We start from the raw sequence: 25,620 nt of genomic DNA, 5'->3' as shown, positions 1-25,620 counted from the left end.
TGTTTTGTACCGAAAATTACAGACAAGGCGTCTCCATTTGGTTATATCCTTTAACTAAGATCTATGTAGGTGTCCAGTTAAATTTAGACAATTCCCCATGCATATTTCGATTTTTAGGGCTTTGTCGATGTTCAATTATCGACGTGTTTTTTAACCATCTAAAAATATCGTTCAAGGTATTTAAAATTAGGGACTTACCGATTGAACGTAGCGTGCACATGCCATGTACTCTTTCAGAGACCCTTAGGGACCTAATAGCCAAGTTGACAACCGTACATCGACAAACGCCAAACGAAAAGTAAAAATTTATCGGGATGACAGATGCTACGAAAAGTCAAGTGACCCTTTCCATATAGTGTAGGACACTGTAGGAAATGAAGCAAGTTGTTGTATGGAGGCTGGCCTCTGCCAGTAATTCCTCTGAATTATTGGGGGGTCCACTCCCTTTATTTCTTATTTCCTACACTAATACATTATTTGCGCTAGGCGTTTTCTATAAACGATTATCACCTTGGCTAGACTCCTTGAGGTGTAAGAGGTATTAAAATATGTATGTACGCCAGTCAGACGTACCGATAGTAATTCAGCAATAATTTATATAATTGTCTAATACATTTATTCACCAGCCAGGCTCCTATACTTCATATGTAACGCAATCATAGGGGAACCCGGGCGTTGGGGACCCAAATGCAATCATCTTACCCTTCGAACTGAGAGCATCTGATGCAATTAGTTTCGAGTATTTACATAATAGAGGTGCATGTTATGCGACTGGTCTGGTCTATGTTGTTCATTTTTAGGGTTCCGTACCCCAAAGGGTAAAAAATGGTACCCTATTCCTAAGGTAGTACTATTAGTTATTCTGTGTCCTAAGACTCCACTGTCCGTCTGTCTGTATGTCACCAGGCTGTATCTCATGAACCGTGATAGCTAAACATTATTGAAGTTTTCACAAATGATGTATTTCCTTTGCCGCTATAACAACAAATAAGACGGAACCCTCGGTGGGCGAGTCTCGCACTTGTCCGGTTTTGATACATGATAAAAAGATGGGGTCTTTCAAATTTGCTTAAGCGTTATTAAGAACTTAGCTGTCGCATTACATCGAAGTTACACTCTCATTTTTAAACGACATAAGATGAAACTTGGCATGGACAATATTTTTTGTGAGTGTTTTTTTTTTCGTGGTTGTGTCACTCCGTACCAAATGAACCTTAACTTAAAGCGATTGGCGCTGCTAACGAGCATACTAACAATGCTTCCATAGAAATGAGACGTAGACGCTTCATTAGGTCCCTTTTTATGTAGCACGACCTACTTTCCTCAAGTTATTTTACTATGGTGAATGCATGGACATACCCGTTTGTAATATGTATAAGTTACGGCAGATGGCGTTGAACTTTTTGATGAAGCTGTAATTGACTTCGATTCATCTTGGACAAAATATTTTGTGATTGTTTTTAAACATTCCCCTTGATAAACGTAAAGGTTGGTTCAGAGTCAGTCAAAAAAACAAGGCTTGAGCTTTTAAGTATAGGTTTTTGCAAATGATTTGCAAATGATTATGTAGTTCTTATAACGTAAAGTTAGTAAAAAGTAAAACATGCAGCAAAAAATACTTTAGTCGTCATTAAAAACCTGTATTTCAAAGTCGAATGTCGTGTTGCTATTTCAAGAATGCAAATCGATAATGTTAGCCTGTGACACAATTTTCCTTTCAATTTGCTGCGAACACTCACGCGAACAAATGTAAAGATATACATATATATCTAATAAAAATTTTAGTAAACACGACTTATATAGTAAACAATATACCTAACCGAAATAGCAGTAGTCCCACTTCACCAAAATTTTACCCGAGTTGCTATAATATTAGATTTTTTTTTTTCCAAATAAAAAGCGGCCAAGTGCGAGTCGGACTCGCCCATGAAGGGTTCCGTAGCAGCAAGTAACATAATAAAATTGCAATATTAAAAAAATATCTATGGCTATCTATACCCCACACGTATGGGTTTGATGAAAAAAAATTTTTGAGTTTCAGTTCTAAGTATGGGGAACCCCCAAAATGTATTGTTTTTTTTTCTATTTTTGTATGAAAATCTTAATGCGGTTCACAGAATACATCTACTTACCAAGTTTCAACAGTACAGTTCTTAAAGTTTCGGAAAATAGTGGCTGTGACATACACGGACAGACAGACATGACGAATCCATAAAGGTTCCGTTTTTTGGCATTTGGCTACGGAACTCTAAAAACACCGCTTCGGGTAAGATTTGAGCTTGCGACCTAGTCGGCACACCGGTTCCATGGCTCTTAATGTAACAAGTTGGGAGCTAGAGCTACCGAAGTTTACCAGAAGCGTGCGAATTTCTCTATTCCTTCCTTTTTGTTTACACGCCTTAGGGAGGCGCATAGCGACAGCGACATCTACCTAAGTTACATTGTTAGTGGTAAATTCTCAATACCTAAGTTATATTGAGAATTCACCAGTAACAATGTGCTAACTCATAATAAACTACCGTAAACCGGGGTTACTTTGATTTGCGGGTCGACTTTGATAGCAACTTCTCTCCGCTGCTAAAGTCCTTGTTTTAACGTGTTGAACAAAAATTTCGCAGTATTTTTTTCTTTATTGGCAACACTGATAGTTATTTCACCGCGCAGTAAGCGGATGCGAGTGTTATGTTATTATTTCGTCTAGAAAAAAAAATTAATGGCGGGTACGCTTTTCTTCCTGATTTTATTGGTTGAAAAACTTTGACTGTATTTGTGTCAATAATTAATACATGTAATTTTATAGTGTCTTACGTTAATCAGTGTTAATTCGCGAGTTTATAAAAAAATACCTGAATTCGACAACCTCCACATGCGCCCGTAGCCGGGGAATCCCTGGGTCGGGGTGTCTTTGTTCACTTATACGTGGTGAAATTGATCAAAAGATTAAAGAATTATTTTGGCAGCTTACGATTTTTTTATGTATTTTTTCAATAGTAATGTAATAAATAGGCATCGTTTGAGTCAGTGGAAGAGTTAGAGGTTGTAGAATTATAAATTTGTATCTAGGAGTTGATCTCTGGAACTGCTTATCTGATTATAAATATTCTTTTACCTGTTTCTTCCATACCGTTGTCGTATGGAATTAAGTTTCTGGGTGGAATTTGGCTATATTTTATCCTGCGGCTTTGCTTTAGGTGTTTTATTATACGTGCGTAAGGCCACCAGCCCACCAGGGCATTAATTCTACAATAAATAAATATGCATTGTTTTTTTATAGAAATAATGCCATAGATTACAAAAAAATATATCGGGTAACAAGACTACAAAAATACCAAGAAGAACAACTTAATGATGCATTCGCAAACATTGGCACAAAATCTATTCGTGCCGCATCGAAAGCACACAATATTTTTTTCTCAAACATGCAATGAAATATTGATGTTATGTTCCTTATAATAGGCTGCGAAGTATGACGTTTCAGGTGCGGCTAGGACAAAAGGTATTTAATGGAATTTCATACAAATCTTGCAGGCCTAGGCCGGCAAAGTCCTCTTTTTTAATTTTCATTTCACAGATATTTGTGACACAGCATCGTGGCATTCATCCATTAAAAAAAAACTAGAGGCATTATTGGCTTTATGGTTCGTAATGACACTGCCACTACGCCTATAAAAAAAACAAAAAACAATGTTTGCTATAATTTGCAGTTTTATTTGTATAAAATCAACATGAACTTAATAAATAATACATTATTAACCAAATTTTATAATTTTAAATTATAAATTTAACTACACAAATAAAAACATTTAAAATATTTCATCTAAACGTTAGCGGTAAAAAGGTCTATAGCGGAAGCAGTTATAAAGTTGACCCAAAATTTTTTTATTAAGCTATGAGCTTCATCACATATGTTCCTTGAGTAATTCTAAGCATTTCAAGCCTGGGAGCCAATAAGAAATGTGTGTCTACTCGGATTTGTAATGGATTCAAACTTTCAACCCCTTTTTAACCCTGTTAGGGGATGAATTTTACAAAACGCTGAAATTACCTTTCCTGTCTTTTAATAATATCCCCAAATACAAAGATTCAAGTCCCGCGTTCGAAAATTTTTTTGATATCCATACAAACTTACAACTCCTTTTTCACCACCTTAGGGGATGAATTTTCAAAAACGCTGAAATTAGTTTTCTTGTATTTTAATAATATATCGTTTTACGAAGTTTCAAATTCCTAGCTTAAAATAAAACTTGAACCCCATACAAACTTTCATCCCCTTTTTAACCCCCTTAGGGGTTGAATTTCTCAAAATCGCTTCTTATCTCTTGTACACTTTATAAATGTAATCTAGTGTGCAAATTTCAACTTTCTATCTTTTGTAGTTTCGGCTCCGCGTAGCAAAAATCTCCAACCAAATTTTTCACCTTTTTACGTTTTTCTTGTAAAATTACTATGAAATTGAAAAAACAAATATCAGCAATGAATTCTACGTCTTTGGTTTATACGAAAATGATACCAAACTTGCCCTAGTACCCACCAGGATCAGAGTAGATTTTTTTTAAAGATGACGGATGGCGGCCGTCTTTGTACCCCACCCTCCCCCCCACTTCAGGCTAGAAATGCTTAGAATTACTCAAATATCAGATGTGATGAAGCTCATAGCTTAATAAAAAATTTTTGGGTCATGTATGGCAGCGTTACATAACTGACTCCAGTACTACTCAAACACGCGTAGTTATTTTTTTCTAAATTGTTATGGAGGTAAAGTTGAAAAATTTTCATTCTGTTTTATTGAATTTATGGTGCGTTGTTGATTTTTTTACTTTAATATGAGTTCCGACGAAATAATGAAATTAATTGTAATCGTAGGTGTTGGGATTGGCAGCGTAAGCAGAATTGATTTTAAATAACTTGCTGCCTCTGCCGCCAAGTCAAAGACGAAGTATGTATATGGTTGCTTATGACAATTTTATTATTTGAGAAACTAAGAAAAATGGCTTACAGTTTATTAGAAACAGTTTTGTGGCATATTTTAAATGAATGTAACTACAAATTCGTCAACACTGTGGAAATTATACTTATTTACTCCATGCATAAAGCAACGATGTATGTGAAACATGATATCAACATGAAAGGCTATGTAAACTTATGTGACGAAAACGAAAATATACGGGTAGTAAAAATACACGACTAGTGTAAAACATACGCGTGATAATGATATAGGTACGTGTTGGTTATATTTAGGGATTTTTGGGTGTAGTTTACTTTTAGTTTTTTCTATAAATAAAACTTGGGTTTCGTGGATTTTTTATTTTATTTATTTCATTGCATGTTTGAGAAAAGCACTATACATACCTCGGCGGGAAATGGGGTTGCCCGCGCTCAGACCTATCCGGCCTCGCTTCGCTCGGCCGTCTATATGTCTTCGGCCGGCAACCCCTTTCGTCCCGGCCTCTGTAGTAATGTACTATTATAGAACTTTATACAATAAGTAGGTATAAAGGTAACAAAACCTATCAAAAACCCGGGTGCACAGACCAAATTTACTGAAACGGAAAACCTTGCAATTCAAAAATCTGTTGCTATGTGCGATGATAAGTTAAATTCCTACGTTATTTATAGTAAATAAGCGCTTAATTTTTTTAATTTGTATCATATCGTATGATATCAAAGTAACCCCACACCTTAAAAATATAAATAACTTAAAAAGTACTTAACCGATTTTTATTTTTTTATTTTTTACGTGCTTTTTAGCGGGTCTACTTTAGATTGTCAGCAAAAAACTAAGTGGTTTCAAAGTAACCCCATTCTCAATATAACTTTGATCGCGTGGTTTTTATTTTTTTCTGAAAAAATTATAAGTCCTAATATTTTTTTTATTTGGCAGGCGGAAAGAAGAGAAAAAACCGATTATTATATTTTTATTTCATATTTTTAAGTATATTAGGATCGTCAAAAAATGATGCCAAACTCTAAAATTGATCAAAGTATCCCCGGTTTACGGTATTAAAAAAGAGTCCCTCGATTTCTCCAGATCCTGATCTCGTGACAATTAAAGACCAACAAGGAAGTAAAGTAACAAAAAATATTGTTAAAATGATTCATAGGTAAATCGCATTCACACAAAAAATCTCGACCTATTGAAGTCCCACTTTTTAAAGCCCGATAAAACAAAACAAAACGGGTTGACATAAAAAATGAACGTAAAGTCCTGTTATAAAGCCGTGGAATCCAATACCTACGCCGGTATCAAATTACCGACCCATTCGAATCCCGAAAAGAACATATTTTATTCGTGTTACAGCGAGAGTAACAATGACCGAAGTAAATATCTCCGACGACTTTAAAATTCGAGTATTTTCGTTGGGGTTGCGCGACGAAGAAAACCTTTACAAACCTTTTTCCGTGTCGCATCTAATATTTATGTTGCTTAATGTTTAATTGACAATGCCTGCACGGTTCTCGAGTTCATACACTAAACAAAACATATTATACATATCTCCTTTTCGATTTTGAACGACTAAAATACTTTTTGAAATACTTGTCAGTGTTAGTAAAAGTATTGTTTTCCTTGTGGACTGTGGAGTCCTCAGTTGACAGCGTGATTTACAGATGTAAGTCTAAAGCGGCTACATTGACCAAAAAGCCCCGCCATTGGTCAAACGCGTGTCAAACGTCCTTTTACACCTGTCACATGCAGCTGTAAAAAACGCCGTTTCACACAGGAGTATCTGAACACAGTTATTTCAGAGATTTCAAAAGATTAACCCATTGAGTCGACACATACATATATTGGTGTTCGATACTTTCAACATCTGCAAACTTCAGCAGTTAACTACCTGATACTAAACGTTATTAATATGATGTACGTCAAAGGAATTAAAGCGACACGGTTCTAACACGGACAGATGTTTATGTCGCTATTTGTCGCTAGCTGACGTACAAAACGACTGTTACAAAATATTAATGAGACGGAAAACGGACATAACACGTGCACGGATGCACCGATGGAAATAAACGAACAATACTACGCTTTGGGAAAATGAAATAAGATTTCGAACATTCTATTGTTTTCCAAAAGTAGTTACCAGTACAGCACAGAAAACCGCCTAAACCGCGAATTCCTATCTCCAAATATTATAGTCTCGGCGCTTTTCTCGCGTCAGCATCGTTGCCAGAGCGAGTGTCGCGGTATCGCGAGAAGCGACCTAGGCCTGACCTTAATTTAATAGACAAGCATTTCAGAACATCTGTATCTTTATATGTAGGTAGATAGGTATGTATACACATAACCAAATTTTCACTTTCTAATTTCCTACGGTACCTCCGGAACACAGGTGAGATCCTACTTTTGAATTCCTATCTCCACATGTAATGAGTCTCGGCGTTTTTCTCGCGCCAACATTCTCGTTAGTGCCAGAGCGAGTGTTGCATTATCGCGACAAGTGACCGAGGCCTGACCTTAATTTACTCGTTAGGAATTTTATTTACAAAAACTTGTGGGAAAAATGTCTTTTGTTTGCATTTCTTTTGTTTCAGTTGAATACACACTGAGGAGACCTTATTGCAATAAAAATAAGTTAAAATAATGCTTACTAATGGTGTATGCCGTAGGATATGGTGGCGAGTTGACCATCAATCAAGGAGTATTCAGGGTTTTTAGAGTGATGTCCGGACTTTGGTCAAGATTATTCCATTTGATCATATGGCAACCCAATTTGCGACATAAATACAGAATTGTGTCATGAAAAAACTTGACAGAAAACATTTACTACTGTAATCGCAGTATGCTCTTTAGACTTTAGCATGGGTTAGGTCAGTTATCTGTGAAGTACTCGTACGTATTACAGATTTATTTCGTCGGCTTATCAGGATGAACTATATGCCCGGAGTTAAATATTTACTTGATCCCATTTGATTACCTAAACAAACAAAAGAGTATCTTATTGTTTTGTCAGGTTAAAATCCGGTTCAAAGTCGCAAGTGCCCATTGGCTATACAGCAGCGTCGGCAACCTTTTAGCAGCCAAGGGCCACATAGTAGGTAACGAAGTTGAAGCGGGCCGCACTTTGTTAATATTGAGGACTAGACTAGACATTGTCGTTTATCAATACTACATACAAAATAGACAGGGAGGCTCGCGGGCCGCAAGTGACAGGTTCACGGGCCGCATGCGGCCCGCGGGCCGCGGGTTGCCGACCGCTGGGCTACAGTAACGAATGCAATTATCGTCAGTTAAAGTTTTTCTGAAATGGAGAAAATTTTGCATTAAATGCATCGTTTACATTTACTTAAATGGTGTAGCATACCAAGGACATTTTAATATTGACTAGGTGACTATCACTCCCTGTGATCACCCCAGTAAGAGGGCCATCTTAAGTTCTTAAAAGTTTACATTTCGGGTCGGTATTCTCGGTATTATAGATTGGCAAAAAAGAGTAGAAATTAAAAAGTGGCAACACTGTAGTGTCGTCCCTTTCAAACCAATTTATATAAGAAAACGGGACGACACTACAGTGTTGCCACTTTTTAATTTCTACTCTTTTTTGCCAAGCTGTACAACACTGTAATTCCGGCATTTTTTTTTTTTGAAACTGCGAAACTAGAGCAAAGCCGACTCCGTTTTAGGTTTCGGCAAAAAAACCGGTTTCGGTCGGACTCTACTTTTTCTTAATAACGAATCAAACGATAAACAAGTCTAAGATGATTACAGCCGATATGTTAATAGATGGAAATGATCGAGTTGATTGAACCAGCCAGCTAGTCAATAGAATTATTGATGGATGAGGTCTTTGAAATTGATTTAACTAGACTAGAATACTAGACCCGCCCACATCTAGATGCATGCGATAAGATTATATCGTGGATGATTAAACGAAGAACATTAATTTAAGTGTTTGATTGCTAGGTATTAACTATTAAGATCCACAACTTGATTTATTTAATTAAATACATTAAATTCATGTTTGCGAGAAAGTATTTTATTAGATTACCGCGTTATGGTGTAAATCATTTTAAACTAATGCATTAAAGTTACTGTTACTTTCATGGTGTGCTTAATTAAATTTTTCATAGAATAATCTTGGACACTATAACGTCACTAACCCCCGTATACATAAAACTTTCCAAGCGTTGATTAGTTAATTTATATTTAACTCTTTCTTACAAATACATCAATAAGCCAAAATTACAAAATAATCAGTTGCATTCAGGGTATGTTTTCAAAAAATGTATAATCCAATTACTGTACCCCTTTGCACTGTAACTTTTTCCTTTGATAGTACGTAGCCTGCGACCCAGACGACAGTATTCGCGCTCAGATATCTAGTGTATAGTACATATTGTACATACCTGCATACAGAACCAGGGCATCAAAAAGCGCAGTCTCGCGCGGCGCGGCATTTCGTAACGTCTGCCTGCAACTCACTAACCTTTGCTACCAGTCTGCTATATTATGACCAGTGTAATTCTGACTCTTCACATATTCTCCCCTGCTTTTAACCCTTTAACAGGCAAACTTCTACTTGCACCATTCCACTAACCCGGGGTTAACCGGTTAAACTGTTAACTTAGCGTCAAATTGTACTGGTAACCATATTAACTCCAGGTTTAACCCGTTAACCCGGGTTAGTGGAATAGTGCAAGTGGCGCTAAGGGATATATCTAGACACGCGGCAGCGTGTCAAGCCAAGTTCAAGCAAAGGAACTGGCTAGCCAGCGCCGAGTGTAATATTACACGAACCACTTGGTGCCACTTTTGACCCTTCTATAACTCAAAACATCTTTGACGTAAACACATAAAACTACGTGTGTTTAATTATATCCATAAGGATATCTAGAAGCCCAAATTTCATGAAGCTAGCTCAAACGGTTATAAAGGTATGAAGGTCAAAAAGTCGTAAATTTTAAGACTGACTTATGACTTATAGTACCTAAACCTAACCTACTTCCAGATGACCTAGAAGGATGAAATTTGGAATCCAGCTTGGTTATTGTGTGTAACCGTAGGAAAAAATCTAAAAATAAAATAAAGTTAAAAAATAGGGGGGGTCCCCATACAAAAAAACCACTTTTTATTGGGACTGACATATAAGTACCTAAACCTAACCTACTTCCAGATGACCTAGAAGGATGAAATTTGGAATCCAGCTCGGTTATTGCGTGTAACCGTAGGAAAAAATCTAAAAATAAAATAAAGTTTAAAAATAGGGGGGGTCCCCATACAAAAAAAACATTTTTTATTGGGACTGATATAAGTACCTAAACCTAACCTACTTCCAGATGACCTAGAAGGATGAAATTTGGAATCCAGCTCGGTTATTGTGTGTAAGCGTAGGAAAAAATCTAAAAATAAAAAAAAGTTAAAAAATAGGGGGGGTCCCCATACAAAAAAATATTTTTTTATTGTAGCGTTGGAACCGTTACAAGCAGATATTTGAAACTACCCCAATATATGTATTATTATATTTGCTATATTAAAATAAAGTTTAGTCAAAAAATAAGTGGTGTCCCGTCCCCATACAAAAAACTTTTAATACGCTCTAAACAACCGGCCAACGGTGTGTCGTCGGCGGCGCGCGGTACCACATAATTATACAAAGAACAGAAGTAAAAACCATACAGCGGAAACACAAGAAAAAACATTAAATCTCAATACCTGCCTAGTTTTCTTTACAAAAAGTATTGATATCCCACCAAAAACATAAATGTAAAAAAGGAGAGCCAAGTTCAATACAAAAATTATGCTTGGCTGTGGGGCTCGCCGCAAAAAGAATGGAGATCTAAATGAGTGCCACTGCCAAGTTCTATGCAAAATCCAAATATGTATTTATAGGAACAAAATAACATTATAAACAAGTATTAAACTCTATTTCCTTGCTTTATTGGATACCTATAACAATTGCTGTTATTTAAAAAAATGTGAGATCTTAAAGTAGGTTAGATTTGGCTTGGCCAGGTTTTATCAGAATTACAATATATATAAAATGATTGATATAATGAAAACTGGCCAAGTCAAATCTAACCTACTTTAAGATCTCACATTTTTTTAAATAACAGCAATTGTTATAGGTATCCAATAAAGCAAGGAAATAGAGTTTAATACTTGTTTATAATGTTATTTTGTTCCTATAAATACATATTTGGATTTTGCATAGAACTTGGCAGTGGCACTCATTTAGATCTCCATTCTTTTTGCGGCGAGCCCCACAGCCAAGCATAATTTTTGTATTGAACTTGGCTCTCCTTTTTTACATTTATGTTTTTGGTGGGATATTTCCCACTTACGGCACTTCAAACATGTGTTCTTTCGATCAGTAAGACTGACATTCGATTGTCAACTTTGAACTGTCAGTCTGGTAAAGGGTTAATTAACAATACCTAAAGTTGCAAACCTCTAAACTGTCTCGGAGCATATAAAAGGTTTGAGACTGACGAGTGTGTTAGACTTAGGAACGTGATGGGAAGTTGGGAAGACATTTCCCAAATAGGCTCAGTACCCAAAGCTGCTGCTGCCTAAAGCGATTACCAGTTCGCCAGATGATATCAGCCTGTCAGTTGTTCGGAACTGTCACCTTTTGCGTTTAACTGACAGGCTGATATCGTCTAGTAAACTGGTAATCTGTGGGCCCCTTTACAGCGGTGTATGTAGGTACGTTTGGTGAATACACGGACTGGCATTCGGTTTTTACGCAACTCTGGAGTGCTTAAAGTGTTTTAGTTTGGGATTAATTGCTCAAAGGGCTTAAGTTGAGTTGTGAAACTTTTAATCAGCGGTTTATTATGCGTCATAAATGTTTGAGTTAGGTTAAAGCAGAGACAAGTTAGTAATAAAGATTGATAGTATCCATAAAGAAGCGTTCGTTCCTAATCAATAATCATTATTGTCGATATTGTCGCACCGGCGGGGTCTCTGCCCCATTAATTTGTATAGAGCTTTGACTTTCGCTCACAAACTCACAACTATACTAAAATAAGTAAATCGTAGTTCGTCAGTGAGTGCCATACCACGAACTGACGAACTTTCTTTCTGCGTACCCGATAACCGTTTAAAATCGATTTACATAGCAAATGTAGGTACTCTTACTTTTGCAACAATAACATAAGAAACGCGACGTTAGTTCGTATGAACATTTTGAAGGTTTTTATAACTTTCTTGTCTTTGAGTAAAGACTGTTTATTTAAGTAAGTACGTTTAGTACGGTGTAGAACAGTTAGTCTGGGCTATAACCGCGAAAATCGAAGTTCGCAAATTGCGGGCATTTTTCTCTGTCACTCTAATTACGCCTTCATTGGAGTGAAAGAGAAAGATCCCCGCAATTTGCGAATTTCGGTTTTCGCGGTAGCTCCTCTGACTCGTCTGACTCACAGGATGATTTAAGTGCGCTTTTTTAAGGATCCGTTACTTCTTATACCGGTTAGTAACGCCAAAGTCGTCTGTAATCTTGTAATGTAGTATTTGTAGTCTGTCTCTAGTCAAACGGATAAACGGAGCTTTAGTAGTTTCCAGTACAATAACAAACACTTTCAGGACCTAGTTTCTCTTGTGGATTAAAAGGTCAAAGTATATACTGTCGCTAAAATTAATACTTACGCTAAAACCGGTTCAAGGAAAGGGAATGGTCATTTGCAATTTATATTAGAATAGTATCTCAATGAAAGAATTACAACAATCTTACTAATGAGTAAGTGAGTACTCCTATTTGTTTTTCTACACATTTAACCACCTAGTTAGCGGGTTAAAACCTGCTCATTATTACCTAGTTTAGTAGCTGCCACTTAAATGCATCGGGTACAAGGTTACGTCGGATGACGAGAAGATAACCTAATAACCTTTCTCGAAGATGACATAATGATAACCTGAATCAAAAGAAAATATCAGTTGCGCTGAGTCGAATAAAGGACTGAACACACCGACGCCCATACGGTATCATATCGCAACTTCTAAAAATGTTTGATGTTTCATTTGCCGAACGCGTTTTTCCTCACTTTTGAAAAGGTCAGAGGGGACTCACTCCTAGCTCCTTTCGGGCTTTCTCGGCTCCGCTCGGCTCAGCATTGCTTTGAGCAATTATTAGGGTTGACACAACTTTACGTCCCTTTACGTGCACGACCACAGATAAGATAATGACTTGAATTTTGACAACCCTAAATAGCCAAAAGGGATAGTGCCATACATTAGAAAGGGACAGCATGATTCGTCCCTGAATCGCTGTCAAACTTCGGTTTTGTAGGAAGTGTCCTTTCTGTACGGTAGTACTATTATTTATTATGTGACCCTGTAGAATGTAGATGTAGAAGCCATTGGGTTAGGTAAGATGGCTTCTGTTCTTAAGAGGGACGTGAACTTTAAATGGGATTCCTCTACGCTTTGCCAATTTTCCGACGTACGCAACACAAAAAAGTGTTGCCAACATCATGCCACTAATATGTTAATTAAAATACCAATAATGGCAACCCCGTAGCCATAAAGCAGGCCACGTGTCACCAGGGGAGCAGCCCTCGCGGGGGTGAGAGCTAACTTAAAGCGAAAAGGTTGTAAGTCGGTGTCGAAGTAGTGTGAATAGAACTTTGTAATCGTAACGGAAGTGCGGCCTTGGGCTTCCCCTGTAATTAACGCGAATTGGGTTTACGAACAACTGTGGGGCTTGATCGTATTGGGTTCCGCGTTATAAGGAGTAATCAAATCGCGTACTGTTTGTATAGAATGTATGTATTTATAGACTTGGACTGCGGACACCGCGGTACCAAACGTTTTGGCCATAGGGTAACTTTCAGTATTTCAATACTGGTTTGCATTTCGCATGCAGGATGGTCTTTGGGTTTCTTTCTTTTACGCACGCCAAAAGAAAGGGTATGCGGCCCAGATTAGGGCCCCCCCCACATCTGGCGTCTTTCGAGCGTCGGCGTCTGTCGGCGTCGGTCCAGCGCTATGGAAAATGACGTCGCTGCGCAGTTGCGTCGACGCTGCGTCGACGTTGCGTCGACGTCGGCCATAGAATTGTAGACACCGACGCTCGAAAGACGCCAGATGTGGGGGGGGGGGGGGGGGCTTAGGCCCACGAGCCGTAGTTTGGATACTCTTGACTTAAACTATAAAGTACCTTAAGTACCTTATGTGCAATAGACCTAAAGTGTATGTATAGATAGATAATTTAGAAAGAATCAGAAAGTAGGTAGGTACCTTTAGGTTGGTGACTTTTTCCACGGGCCTTGGGATAGTGTCAAACTAGGTAAGTAATATAGGTATCCTAGATTTGCCAGTAAGAACCAAATTGCTTTAATTGCACTACAACTTGTATTTTAGGCTTTAACTACGGCATTCGGAAGAAAACACATTCCTATCTTTAATCCAGTGTTTATAATAATAACATACCTGCTGCAGTGCTGCTGCACTGCAATATTACAAAAGATACACAAAGATAAGAACATTATCTACATTCGATTTTTATTTGGTTAAATAAACAATATTAAAACTCATCATCATCATTATCATTGGCCACGGCATTTTTATTAATCCGGTTGCAGTATTTTGTGCATCAAATTGGGTCCATATTGGGTCGCATAATAATTGGTTGTCCTAATGTAATGTTACGCATAAAACTCATTTCACATAATTTTTATTGTGCTGGAAATATTAACATTTCTGAAAAGTTATAACACAAACCTACCCTATTCTACATAACCTATGCAAAATATTTTCGAAAATACTTTCTGTTTCAGCTGGAGAAAAAATATGCGAAAAGAGATTTATGCGTAACATTATTATGACAATCAATTATTATGCGATGATATAGGATCCCCATCAATTTAGTTACTTATTGTTTATTATTCCTCCTTCGCATATTCTGGCCGCTAAGACTATAAGAAATGAGGATTTGTGGAGTATGTGCCGACAACCTCCGATCGCCCAAGAAGTAGCGCTGCGGAAGTGGAGATGGATCGGTCATACCCTGCGAAGAGGAGATACGAACAACGCCAGTATCGCGTTCGAGTGGCGGCCTCAGGGCGGGAAGTGAGCCCGCAAACGCCCTGTGCACACCTGGAGGCGCAGCGTAGAGAACGAGCTGACAGCCGTAGGACTGAGCTGGAACGAGGCCAAGACGGTTGCTCAAGACAGGAAGGCGTGGAAGGATCTTGTGGAGGCCCTATGCACCTCCGGGGTGCCCTAGGACAGACAACAACAACAACATTGTTTATTATTAGCTATTTCAGTTTATTTATTTGTTCTGTAATATCAAGTAATACCTGCCTATCCTTTATCCAAAGGTAATAAAGTAGGTACAGTCAGCAGAAGAAGTTGCTAAGCGGGTGTGGTGTTCAAAATTACCTTGACACTCTTATTCTCATTGTAATAAAGTCGCGACAAGATCATTTTGAACACCTAGCCTGCTTAGCAACTTCAGTTAGTGACTGTACTTAAATTTAATGCCTGAATTATTGAAATAAACATTCACACTAAACTAAAAACATTTGTATTTTGGAGATTGACTGTACTAACACAAAATGTTATTTTAGATTACAACTATTTTAAAACCAAATTAAAAACTTGGTTTAACATAACCATGATCTTAGAATAACATAAGAAAAATGTGACTCGAATCTTAACAAGTTTTGACTGGCAAAAATTAAATTATCAATTCAGGGTCTGTAAGATCTGGGCCATGCTTTACGATACATACAAAGTGGTGTGAAAATTTGCATATCTCTCAGTGTGGCGTCACTTACTATTCAGAATGATGCTGCATGACAATAGCTGGAGATATGAACATTACTTTGTGTATTTAATTGCTATGTGCGGCTCAGTGTTTACATGTTGCCAGTTTAATGCTGATTTTATGCAAAGATTGCGTATTTTAATTCGTGACTAGGATTTGCAAATATTTAAATAATATTTGATTTAGTAATTGGATTGTTATGATGGGAATAAGCTTTAGTTACAAAATTATGATATGTCCCAAGGTTGAGTGTTAGACAAAACTAAACATGTTACAAAAATTGTTTTTTTTTATAATCTGAACAGTAAAACATGCCTAGACAGTAAAACAGTTTTTTGACTTGATTATTTTGTTGCTGAGCTTTTGTCATTAGTGCAACAAAATATAAAACTAGTAAAAACAGTAAAGTATATCTAAATTCTAAGCTAAAAAATATTTTCATATTGTATTTAATGTAAATATGATTAGACCTTTCTGCTTATGAACTTACTTACACTTATTACCATTGCAAAAAGAGCTGAATAAATAAAGAAAAAAAATTAACATAACTAGAACTGCATGTGTCCATCCTTCCTTCCCTTCATCATTTCCTATTCTTTATCATATTTCTATTTTGTTTGAATATCTTAATCTTCTATTCTATTCCTATTCTTCTATCTTCACACAAAACCTGGCAAACATTCAGTCAAATTAAACACAAGTACATATGCAAGTATAAAACGAAGACATGTAATTTGTAAACCAATAAGATTGATTCATTTCAGACATCTCATAATATGTAGATAAATAAGTTAGATAGTGTAAATTCCCGACACGCATCGAATAATACGGAGGAATAATAAGACATCACAGCAAATCACGACAAAACATAACATGGGCATAGAGAATGTAAATAAAGAAGGGTAAAAGTATATTTCGCAGTTTATAGAGTCATCGCGAGATTGCCCTCCGCCGGGCTTAACTAGGGGTGGGTCGGGAGTCGCCCGATCCCGGCACTACGAGACCCGCATTTATTATTACGCCCGCACCGCAGGACGTGTTTACTACACCACGCCGCCTTCCACGATCATCGTCTACAATTCCTATCTATAATCTAACACAACCTTACCTCTCAAATATCCTGCAACGGAGACCGCCGCGAGCCGAAGTCGAGAACAAAATCCTTGCACAACCACAAAATGAACTCAAACTACGCAAAAGAAATACACTTGCACCCGCGAAACACTATCTATTCTACGGAAAATGAACACATAAAACAATATCACAAACAAATTATGTCATAAAACGTCCAATAATCCTGGGTGTATTGAGAAAAATAATTCATTTCCTAATAAGAATACCGGTTCGCAAACTACACAGCCACCACTACAAAAATCTTTACAAAACTGAAGAATTTTTGATTTGACCACAGCGGCGCCACAGTCGTCGCGCAGGCTGCGCGCAGGCGCTGTCAAAATTAGGCCTTGACTTCAAATAAAAAAATCTCGCGTTATAATAAATATTGCAACAAAGGAAATTTTCAAAACTGCTGAGGTTTTATTATTTTTATTAGTTTCAATTTATTCTTACCTGATTTAAAATACAGTTAATATTTTTATAACTGAAAACAACAACGACACATTCTTGTAATGGAACGTAACAATATGAGGCGTTTTATGTTGTTTTTACTAAGAGCGTGTTTGTAATGTGTGAAGTAATAAACCACGCTTGAAGTTATTGAACTGTCAAAAAACGTCTAATCGTCGTGTTGTTATCGATTCTTTGGCGGGAATTTAAAAAAAGTAGACGGAAAATTTTCGCTCCAACTTTTAAAAATTGTTATTTATTAGTTTAAAGTAGTTTAAACTGACTTAACTTGTATATATTTAATGTTAAAAGTTGTAAATAATTATAGATAGTGTTTTAACAATGGGAGATAACGAGGGGGGCGGGGAAAACCCGCCCACCCTCAAGCGCTCCAAAACCGACGGCCAAGGCGGCACGGACGATGGCGGCGGGGGTGAGCAAACTAATAGTGCTTATTTACCGTACTTTAAACCGGACTACAAAAGACTATACCCTGAGAACTCGGGAAAACTAGAGTTTAAAGTTTTTGTAGAGCATGTGGACGCAAAGGACAGATTGGGAAATAAAAGTCCAATATTTCTCAACCACATATTCACAAATGGCATAAAAGGTGTAACAGCTATACAGCGCGTAAACGCTAACAAAATTGCAGTCGTTTTCAAGCAATATAATAATGCAAACAACTTTCTAAGCAACACTGCATTTTTGACCAAAAACAACATGAAGGCGTACATACCGGCGACCCAAATCGAAAAAACTGGGATAATTCGATTCGTGCCAGTCAATATCTCGAACAAGGATTTATACACAAAGTTGAGCTCTATTTATGAGATCATAGCGGTCCGCCGCTTCACGAAAAAAATCGGACAGGATCGTGTTCCCTTACAGACGGTGAGCATTACATTCTTGTCGCATGTACTACCGGACAATGTACAGTACGATTTATTCTCGTACCGAGTATTTGAATATGTGCCTCCACTACTGCAGTGTTTCAAATGCTTTAAATTTAATCATGCAGCTAAAGTATGTAACGGAAAACAGCGTTGCTCCATTTGCTCGGGCGACCACTTTTATAAGGACTGTGACAAACCGAATGACTTATGTTGTGCCAATTGTAGCGGCCCCCACTTGGCAATTTCAAAAGCTTGTCCTGTAAAACTTAAAAAAATAATGGAAAAGAAGACAAACATCACATATGCTTCTAAGGCTGACACGAGAAAAGTCGAGTTTCCGGCGTTACCTGACAAAAGCAAAACTGTAAGACCTGAAAAAACACCAAAAACACAATCGCAAAAACCTGTTCCTTCTACATCAGCAGAAATCCCGAAATTTGACATTAAAAAAGAATTGTTACAGAATACAGATTTAATGAATGCACTGGTTAGCACTCTCATAGAATTAGCCAACAAGACCGATTCCAACCCAATCACTAATAGTTCTATTAAAGATATGCTTATTAAAAACATTAAATAATGGATCCTACACACATTCGTATTGCTCAATTCAATATTCAATCTGTTTCAAATAAAAAACCGTTGCTAATTAATTTTCTAAAACTTAATAATATTGATGTTTGTCTTCTTAATGAAACCTGGTTAAAACCAACTACTGCTTTTAGAATACCTAATTATAATATTTACTGCAAATATAGTAAAAATGGACATGGCGGAGTTGCTATACTTGTTAAAAATATATACAAACATACTTTTATACAAACTAACTTTTATGAAAGTATTCAAAATGTAGCGATCTCAATTGTGACTGACCGAGGGCCTTTATCAGTTTTATGTGTGTACTGTCCTCCAAACCGTCCACACATAAGACTAAATAGACTTAAAAATATAATTGAAAAATTACCAACACCTATAATAATATCAGGAGATTTCAATGCACATCATACAGCGTTTGGTTGCGCTACTAACCAATCCCGAGGTAACACACTGTTCGATATTATAAGTGACTTAGACTTATGTATCTTAAATGACGGAAACCCAACTACAGTTACTTACCCTAATCGAAATCCTTCAGCGATCGATGTTAGCTTCTGCAGTGCAAGCATAGCACCTCTGTGCGAGTGGCAAGTCCACGACGACCCTATGGGCAGTTATCACTACCCTACTATAGTTAGTATATTGACCTCTCTTGAAAAATATCAAATAAGTGACCCTATAGATAAATTTATATATACTAAAGCTGACTGGAGTAAATATAAAGAGCTTTCAGAAGAGGTATTTTCGGATTTTCCTTTAAATGAGAATGATCCTATACAATTATATGACAAATTTACTTCTGAACTCCACCTATTAAAAATACAATGTATCCCAAAACTTACTAAAAATACAAACTTTATTAGCAGACCGCCGGTTCCTTGGTGGAATAAAAAATGTGAGGATAGTGTCATTAAAGCCTACGAGGCATTAAAATATTACAGGGCGAATCCATCCATAGAAAATTATATTACGTACAAGAGACTTGTTGCTCTTAAAAAACGCACAATAGCAGAGGAAAGAACTTGTAGTTGGCGTAGTTTTTGTGCTTCTTTAAATCGATGTACACCTATTGGGTTAATATGGAACAATATTAAACGTTTTAAGGGATTAAAATCTAAACAGATAATTAAAAATGATGAATTTATAGAACCATTTATAACTAAACTAACCCAAGGTTGTAGTAACGATTCTAGCTCTATAGAAAGTTTATTTGAAAGTAACAATGATAATAATGAGTCTAAGTACCTTATTGAACCTTTTACTTGGGAGGAATTCATTGTAAGTCTGCAATCTAGGAAAAATACTACCCCAGGCTTAGATGATATACCATACCTACTTTTAAAGAAGCTGCATGTTAATGGTCAAAAAGTTTTGCTAAGAATTATGAATTTACTTTGGATACATGGCAAAATACCTCAATCTTGGAAAACACAATGTGTAGTACCTATTTTGAAACCAGATAAACCTCCTAGTGAGGCCAATTCTTATAGACCAATTTCTCTATCATCATGTATTGGTAAGGTTTTTGAGAATATGATAAAGACTAGACTTGATTGGTATGTTGAGGCAAACAACATATTGCCTCCATTTCAAAACGGCTTTCGACGAGGTAGAAGCTGTTCTGACAGCTTCATATCTCTTGTTTCTGATTTAAAATTAGCTAATTATAACAAGTCACATGCTGTTTGTATATTTTTAGATGTACAAGGAGCATTTGACAATGTTGATCCTACAATACTAGTAAAAGTTCTATCTAATATTAATATCCCTGGGAAATTATGCAAATGGATATTTAATTTCTTAGATGATAGAGAGCTATATGTAAAATTTAATAACATATTACATGGACCACGACAAGTTTCCAAAGGCACAATGCAAGGAGCAACGCTGTCTCCTTTACTGTATAATTTGTACACTAGCGAGATAAACTCATTTGTAAATAGTTCTAATGTTAGTATACTGCAATTTGCAGATGATCTTGTAATATATTCTATTAATTCTAATCTAGATGTAGCTAAAGCTCACATTAATAATGCACTTAATGAACTTCATGTTTATTACAATAATTATTTACACTTAAAGATAAATCCTGACAAAAGCAAGTTATTAATATTGAGCAAAGACACAACAAATGTAAATATTGTATATAATAATGAGATTATTAGAGAAGTTCCTTCTCATAAGTTTCTAGGCGTAGTAATAGATAATCATTTAAATTTTGAGCTACATGCTAAGCACATAATTTGTAATTCTGTTAAAGGTTTAAATATTATGAGATGTCTTGCCGGTATATCTTGGGGTGCCGACCCTAAAGTACTGTCCTTACTATACAAAACCCTAGTCAGAAGTCACTTTGATTATAGTTTTCTTGTACATATGAATACTGATCACACACATAAGTTACAAATAATTCAAAATAAGGCAATGCGAATAATATCGGGGGCAATGTGTTCAACCCCAATAAGAGCAATGGAAGTAGAGACAAAAACAATGCCTTTACCTGTCAGATGGGTGTTGTTAGCTTACAGATATTTAATTAAGATATATGCTAAAAATAATCAAAGTATAATAAGAAGAATAAAGGGTCATCCCAGAATTCCTAAGTTAACAGCATTACTCTTACAGGTGGAAGCTAAGTTTAGTAATATATATAAAAATGAAATTTGGCCATGTTATGACGATAGCTTTAATAGTAAACTTTTAAACATTACAGTATGCACAAAATCTATCAATAATAATACTGATTTTCTACATTACTTGTCACAAATTCCCAATTATTACAAATTATACACAGATGGTAGTAAAGCAGAGTCCCATGTTCGATGTGCAGTGTATGATCCTCAGACTAAATTTGTACAAAGCTTTAGGTTGCATGATTTATGTTCCATATTTACGGCTGAAGCATATGCTGTATTTGAAGCCCTGAAAGTTATATTAAGAATGTCAGAATATAAGCATTTCTTTATTTTCACTGATTCACTTAGTTTAATTTATGGATTACAGAATAATCAATTGCATTATAAAGATAATTTTATATTGTACCAAATTAAAAAGTTGTTATTACAACTGAAAAATAATAATGTAAATATTAATTTTATGTGGATTCCATCCCATACTGGTATAACAGGGAATGAAGTTGCAGACAAAGCTGCTTATTTAGGTATCAACGAATTAGATGTAAGATGTAGTACTAGAATTCCACTAACTGATTGTCAAGCTTCTGTTAAGACTGTTGTGGCTAAGATGTGGATAGATTTATGGACCAAAGATAGAGAGACAAAAGGAAGATGGTACGCTAGTATTCAAACCGACTTACCTGGAAAGCCTTGGTATGAGAAGATAAAGATTGGAAGTCGTAGCTTTATTACCACCATCAATAGATTGAGGTTTGGTCACAACTGTGCACCAGCGCACTTAGCCAGATTTTCGATTATAGCCGATGGTACATGTCCTCACTGCCAGAATGGTAGCGTTGCAGATGTTGAACACCTTATATTTAAATGCCAAGTGTTTGCGTTTGAAAGACTCATCCTTGCAAGTGAATTAAGTGAAGTGTTTGATAATAATGTCCCCCGCCGCCTCACTGATATTCTTAAAAATGTTGACAGTTACGTTCCATTATACAAGTATATAAAAACAACAGTGTTGAAGATATAAAGTGAAGTGTGTTGTAATAAAATTATTAGTGCATTCTTTGCCATTTAACTCTTTAAATGAAGTGTTCTAACAATAGCAAAATAAAGACTTGGCTTAAAGGACTCGCATCCAGGCCATAATTGTTAAAAAAAAAAAAAAAAACGTGTTGTTATCGTTTTGCTACAACTTAAGAATTCTATTTATTTTATACTTTTCACTATGTTAGACGACGTGAAACGTGTTATATTGGTATTGTCGGGAAAAGGCGGTGTGGGAAAATCTACTGTTAGCACTCAGTTAGCTTTAACATTGAAGGAAAGAGGTTATAAGGTGAGAACTTTTCACTTAGTTTTTCTTCTTATTATGTTTGAAATTTGTACATATAACTTCTGAAAACTTTATTAAAACATTTCCTATGATTATCAGCTACTTAAAAGACACTAGTAACTCGCTATATTTTATCAGGTTGGACTTCTGGACGTCGATTTATGCGGCCCCAGTGTGCCCTATCTACTGAATCTTGAGAACCATAACGTCCATCAAGGCCCCCAGGGATGGGTCCCCGTGTACACAGACCCCGAGCAGAGGCTCGGAGTCATGTCCATAGGCTTTCTGTTAAGTTCTCGCAACGACGCGGTGGTGTGGAGAGGGCCTAAGAAGACCTCCATGATTAAGCAGTTTTTGGAAGATGTGCAGTGGCAGGAGCTTGATTATCTTGTTATCGATACTCCACCAGGTAGGTGATATTTAGATAGAAACTTTTCAATAAACTTCAATCATACAACGGGGTTTTCGGTGCGGGAATGTTTGTGAATGTACTGTGAATGCACTAGCCAAATAACAGGTAAAAACTGTGAAAAACGATACTAATTTAACATTTCTAAGCACATTTGGACCTTACTACCTACATTTAATTCATAGTTTGGTAATTATTTTACAATAAACAGTTATAAATACACAAAATCATTCCCGCACTGAAAACCCCAATGTATGACTATAATGCTACATAGTATCAAGTATCATATTTTTTTCAACATGACAAAATTGACAAAGCAATAAGTCTACAATTTATTCATTTTGTTGTAGTGTATTAAGAAATAAGACTATCCTACTGTATACTATGAATTATCGCCACTTGTTACGATTTTCAATTTTTGTACAACATTTATAGTACCTATGATGAGTTGTTTAGCTACGTCTTTGACAGGTTTTTTCATATTTTTTGAAGCAATAACATCCTAATTCTTGATAATTAACATTAACAAGTTATATATTTTAATTTCTTTTAATTCTGTATTTCAGGCACCTCAGACGAACACATCACTGTGATGGAGAATTTGCGACAAGTGCCCCAGTGCTCCGCCATATTGGTGACCACTCCGCAGCAAGTCGCCATCGAGGATGTGAGGAAAGAAATCACCTTCTGCAAAAAGACTGGCATTCCCATCATGGGTATCATTGAGAATATGAGTGGGTGAGTCAGGTTTACCATATTCAGGGCCAAGAACCCGACTGTCGGGTACACTGTTCGTAGCGACTACGCGCTACACACGGCAAAGACGTGACTACGCGCTACGAGCGTAACCCGTAGCACTTAGTGGCAATGAATGTGTTAGCAAGTCAAAGATGCATAATATTGCTAAATATTGTTGCCATCTAATAATAATAAATAAAATTATAGCCAAAGAAGATAGAATCTTGTCATATATTCAATCGGGTTCAATTTAATTTGTTCAAAAATTTTATGAGACAAATGAAATACCACTTTGTTTTGAATTAAGGTTGACATTCCATTGAAACAGTGTACATTCTGATGTACATTAGGCGGCACAAGGATATAAAGTGTAATAGAATAATATATGCTACAAACTTCACAAATAATAATTTAATCTTCGTCTGATTAAGCATTGTATTTACCTGACATATAAAATTCTATTTTTATCAATAAAAAATTGAATTCATGTAGTGTCTTCTTAACGTTTCTAACATTTAGACTACACTAAAGTGTTAAGGACTGTTAAAAGAAGACACTTAACCTCTAGCCGCCCAGAGACCTATAAAAAGGTCTCCTGTTCCATTCTAATTTGAACTTTGTGTCGACAAAATAAAATTTCATTTTGCTTGGCAAGGTTTAACGTATGGGCGGCTAGAGGTTAAAATAATCAACATTTACTTTTCCAGCTATGAATGTCCAAACTGCAGCGAATGCACTAACATCTTCTCCAGCGGAGGTGGAAAGTCCCTAGCCGAGTATGCCAAGATCCCATTCCTCGGCAGCGTACCCATCGACCCACGAGTGGGCAAGCTGGCAGGACAGGGACTAGCTGCCGTCACGGAGCTGCCAGATTCAACTACTAGTAAAGTGTTTGATGAGCTGGTGAGGACACTAGCACAGAATGATAGAGCATAGATGTGGGTCGAGTTGCAATAATCGAAGATAATAATAATAATAATTGGCAGTTGAATTTGAAATGAATGCTGTACGGAATAAGGTTGAAAATATTTTATTTTGAAATTGAATTACAGAATGGCAACTTTGTGGGTCAATATTTTTTGGATAAAGACTGTTACATAATATACGTATGTTGTTGTTACAGCCAATGTTATGTTTTTGTTATAAGTCATAAAGAATGAAGGTTATTAAAAGTTGAAGCATCGATAACCATACACTCTATACTTCGTTTTTTTTAGCATTAGGAATAAGGTAAACAATCTTGATGTGTCTTTTAATTGAAAAACACATTTTAAAAATAAGTCACGGCAAATATGTAACAATTATTAATCTAATACGATCATTTTTATTCATCTGCTTTCATAAATGATAGTTACTGATTTTTAATAAGCGTTTTTCAATTAAAACACATGCCAAAATCGCTTACCTTCCTCCAAGTTCTTTCTAATGCTAAAAAAAACGAACTATAAACAAAACCATTCCTTTAGTTTTTATGTGTGATTGTAATAAAAATAAAACGAACTTTTAAAACACAATGACATTTATTACGAAACTACTAACGCTACGTCTTACGTAGGCGAACAACGCGCGAACGCGGCGCGGCGCGGCGCGGCGAAAGCGGCCGCCGCCGCGCCGCGCCGCGCCGCGCCGCCTGACATTCGCGTGCAAATCGCGCCGCACCGCGTTCGCAACGAGATCGCTTACGTAGGACACTTCTATGGGCATCAAAGGATTGATTTCGCCGCGCCGCGCCGCGCCGCGTTCG

The 25,620-nt window shown here is 36.5% G+C and overlaps 3 protein-coding genes across 3 annotated transcripts in view; 1 reads left to right on the top strand and 2 right to left on the bottom strand.

Annotated features, from left to right (window-relative positions):
* LOC134667570 (protein tweety) overlaps positions 1-17,109 on the bottom strand; it is a 122,124-nt gene extending 105,015 nt beyond the window's left edge. Inside the window, exon 1 of the mRNA XM_063525004.1 lies at positions 16,819-17,109. The gene's annotated coding sequence lies outside the window, so the exon portion shown is untranslated. The remainder of the gene's footprint in view (positions 1-16,818) is intronic.
* LOC134667561 (short-chain specific acyl-CoA dehydrogenase, mitochondrial-like) overlaps positions 1-25,620 on the bottom strand; it is a 185,925-nt gene that overhangs the window by 45,097 nt on the left and 115,208 nt on the right. The window lies entirely within an intron of this gene.
* LOC134667566 (cytosolic Fe-S cluster assembly factor Nubp2 homolog) lies at positions 22,555-25,417 on the top strand. The gene is made up of 4 exons (XM_063524998.1): positions 22,555-22,732; positions 22,868-23,138; positions 23,705-23,876; positions 24,584-25,417. Exons 1-4 carry the CDS (start codon positions 22,622-22,624, stop codon positions 24,810-24,812), a joined length of 783 nt encoding a protein of 260 aa, XP_063381068.1. The 5' UTR covers positions 22,555-22,621; the 3' UTR covers positions 24,813-25,417.

Source organism: Cydia fagiglandana, chromosome 9 (assembly GCF_963556715.1).
Source record: "Cydia fagiglandana chromosome 9, ilCydFagi1.1, whole genome shotgun sequence".
In the NCBI taxonomy this organism is placed as follows: Eukaryota; Metazoa; Arthropoda; class Insecta; order Lepidoptera; family Tortricidae; genus Cydia; species Cydia fagiglandana.
The sequence above is the reverse complement of the archived record's forward strand: the minus strand, read 5'-3'. Positions and strand labels throughout refer to the sequence as shown.

Bases quoted from the DNA above. Each gene is read 5' to 3' on its own strand.
- LOC134667566 (XM_063524998.1), top strand. From the start codon at position 22,622: ATGTTAGACGACGTGAAACGTGTTATATTGGTATTGTCGGGAAAAGGC. The intron at 22,733-22,867 runs GTGAGAACTTTT...ATATTTTATCAG, and splicing joins TGAAGGAAAGAGGTTATAAG to GTTGGACTTCTGGACGTCGA. The intron at 23,877-24,583 runs GTGAGTCAGGTT...TTACTTTTCCAG, and splicing joins ATCATTGAGAATATGAGTGG to CTATGAATGTCCAAACTGCA.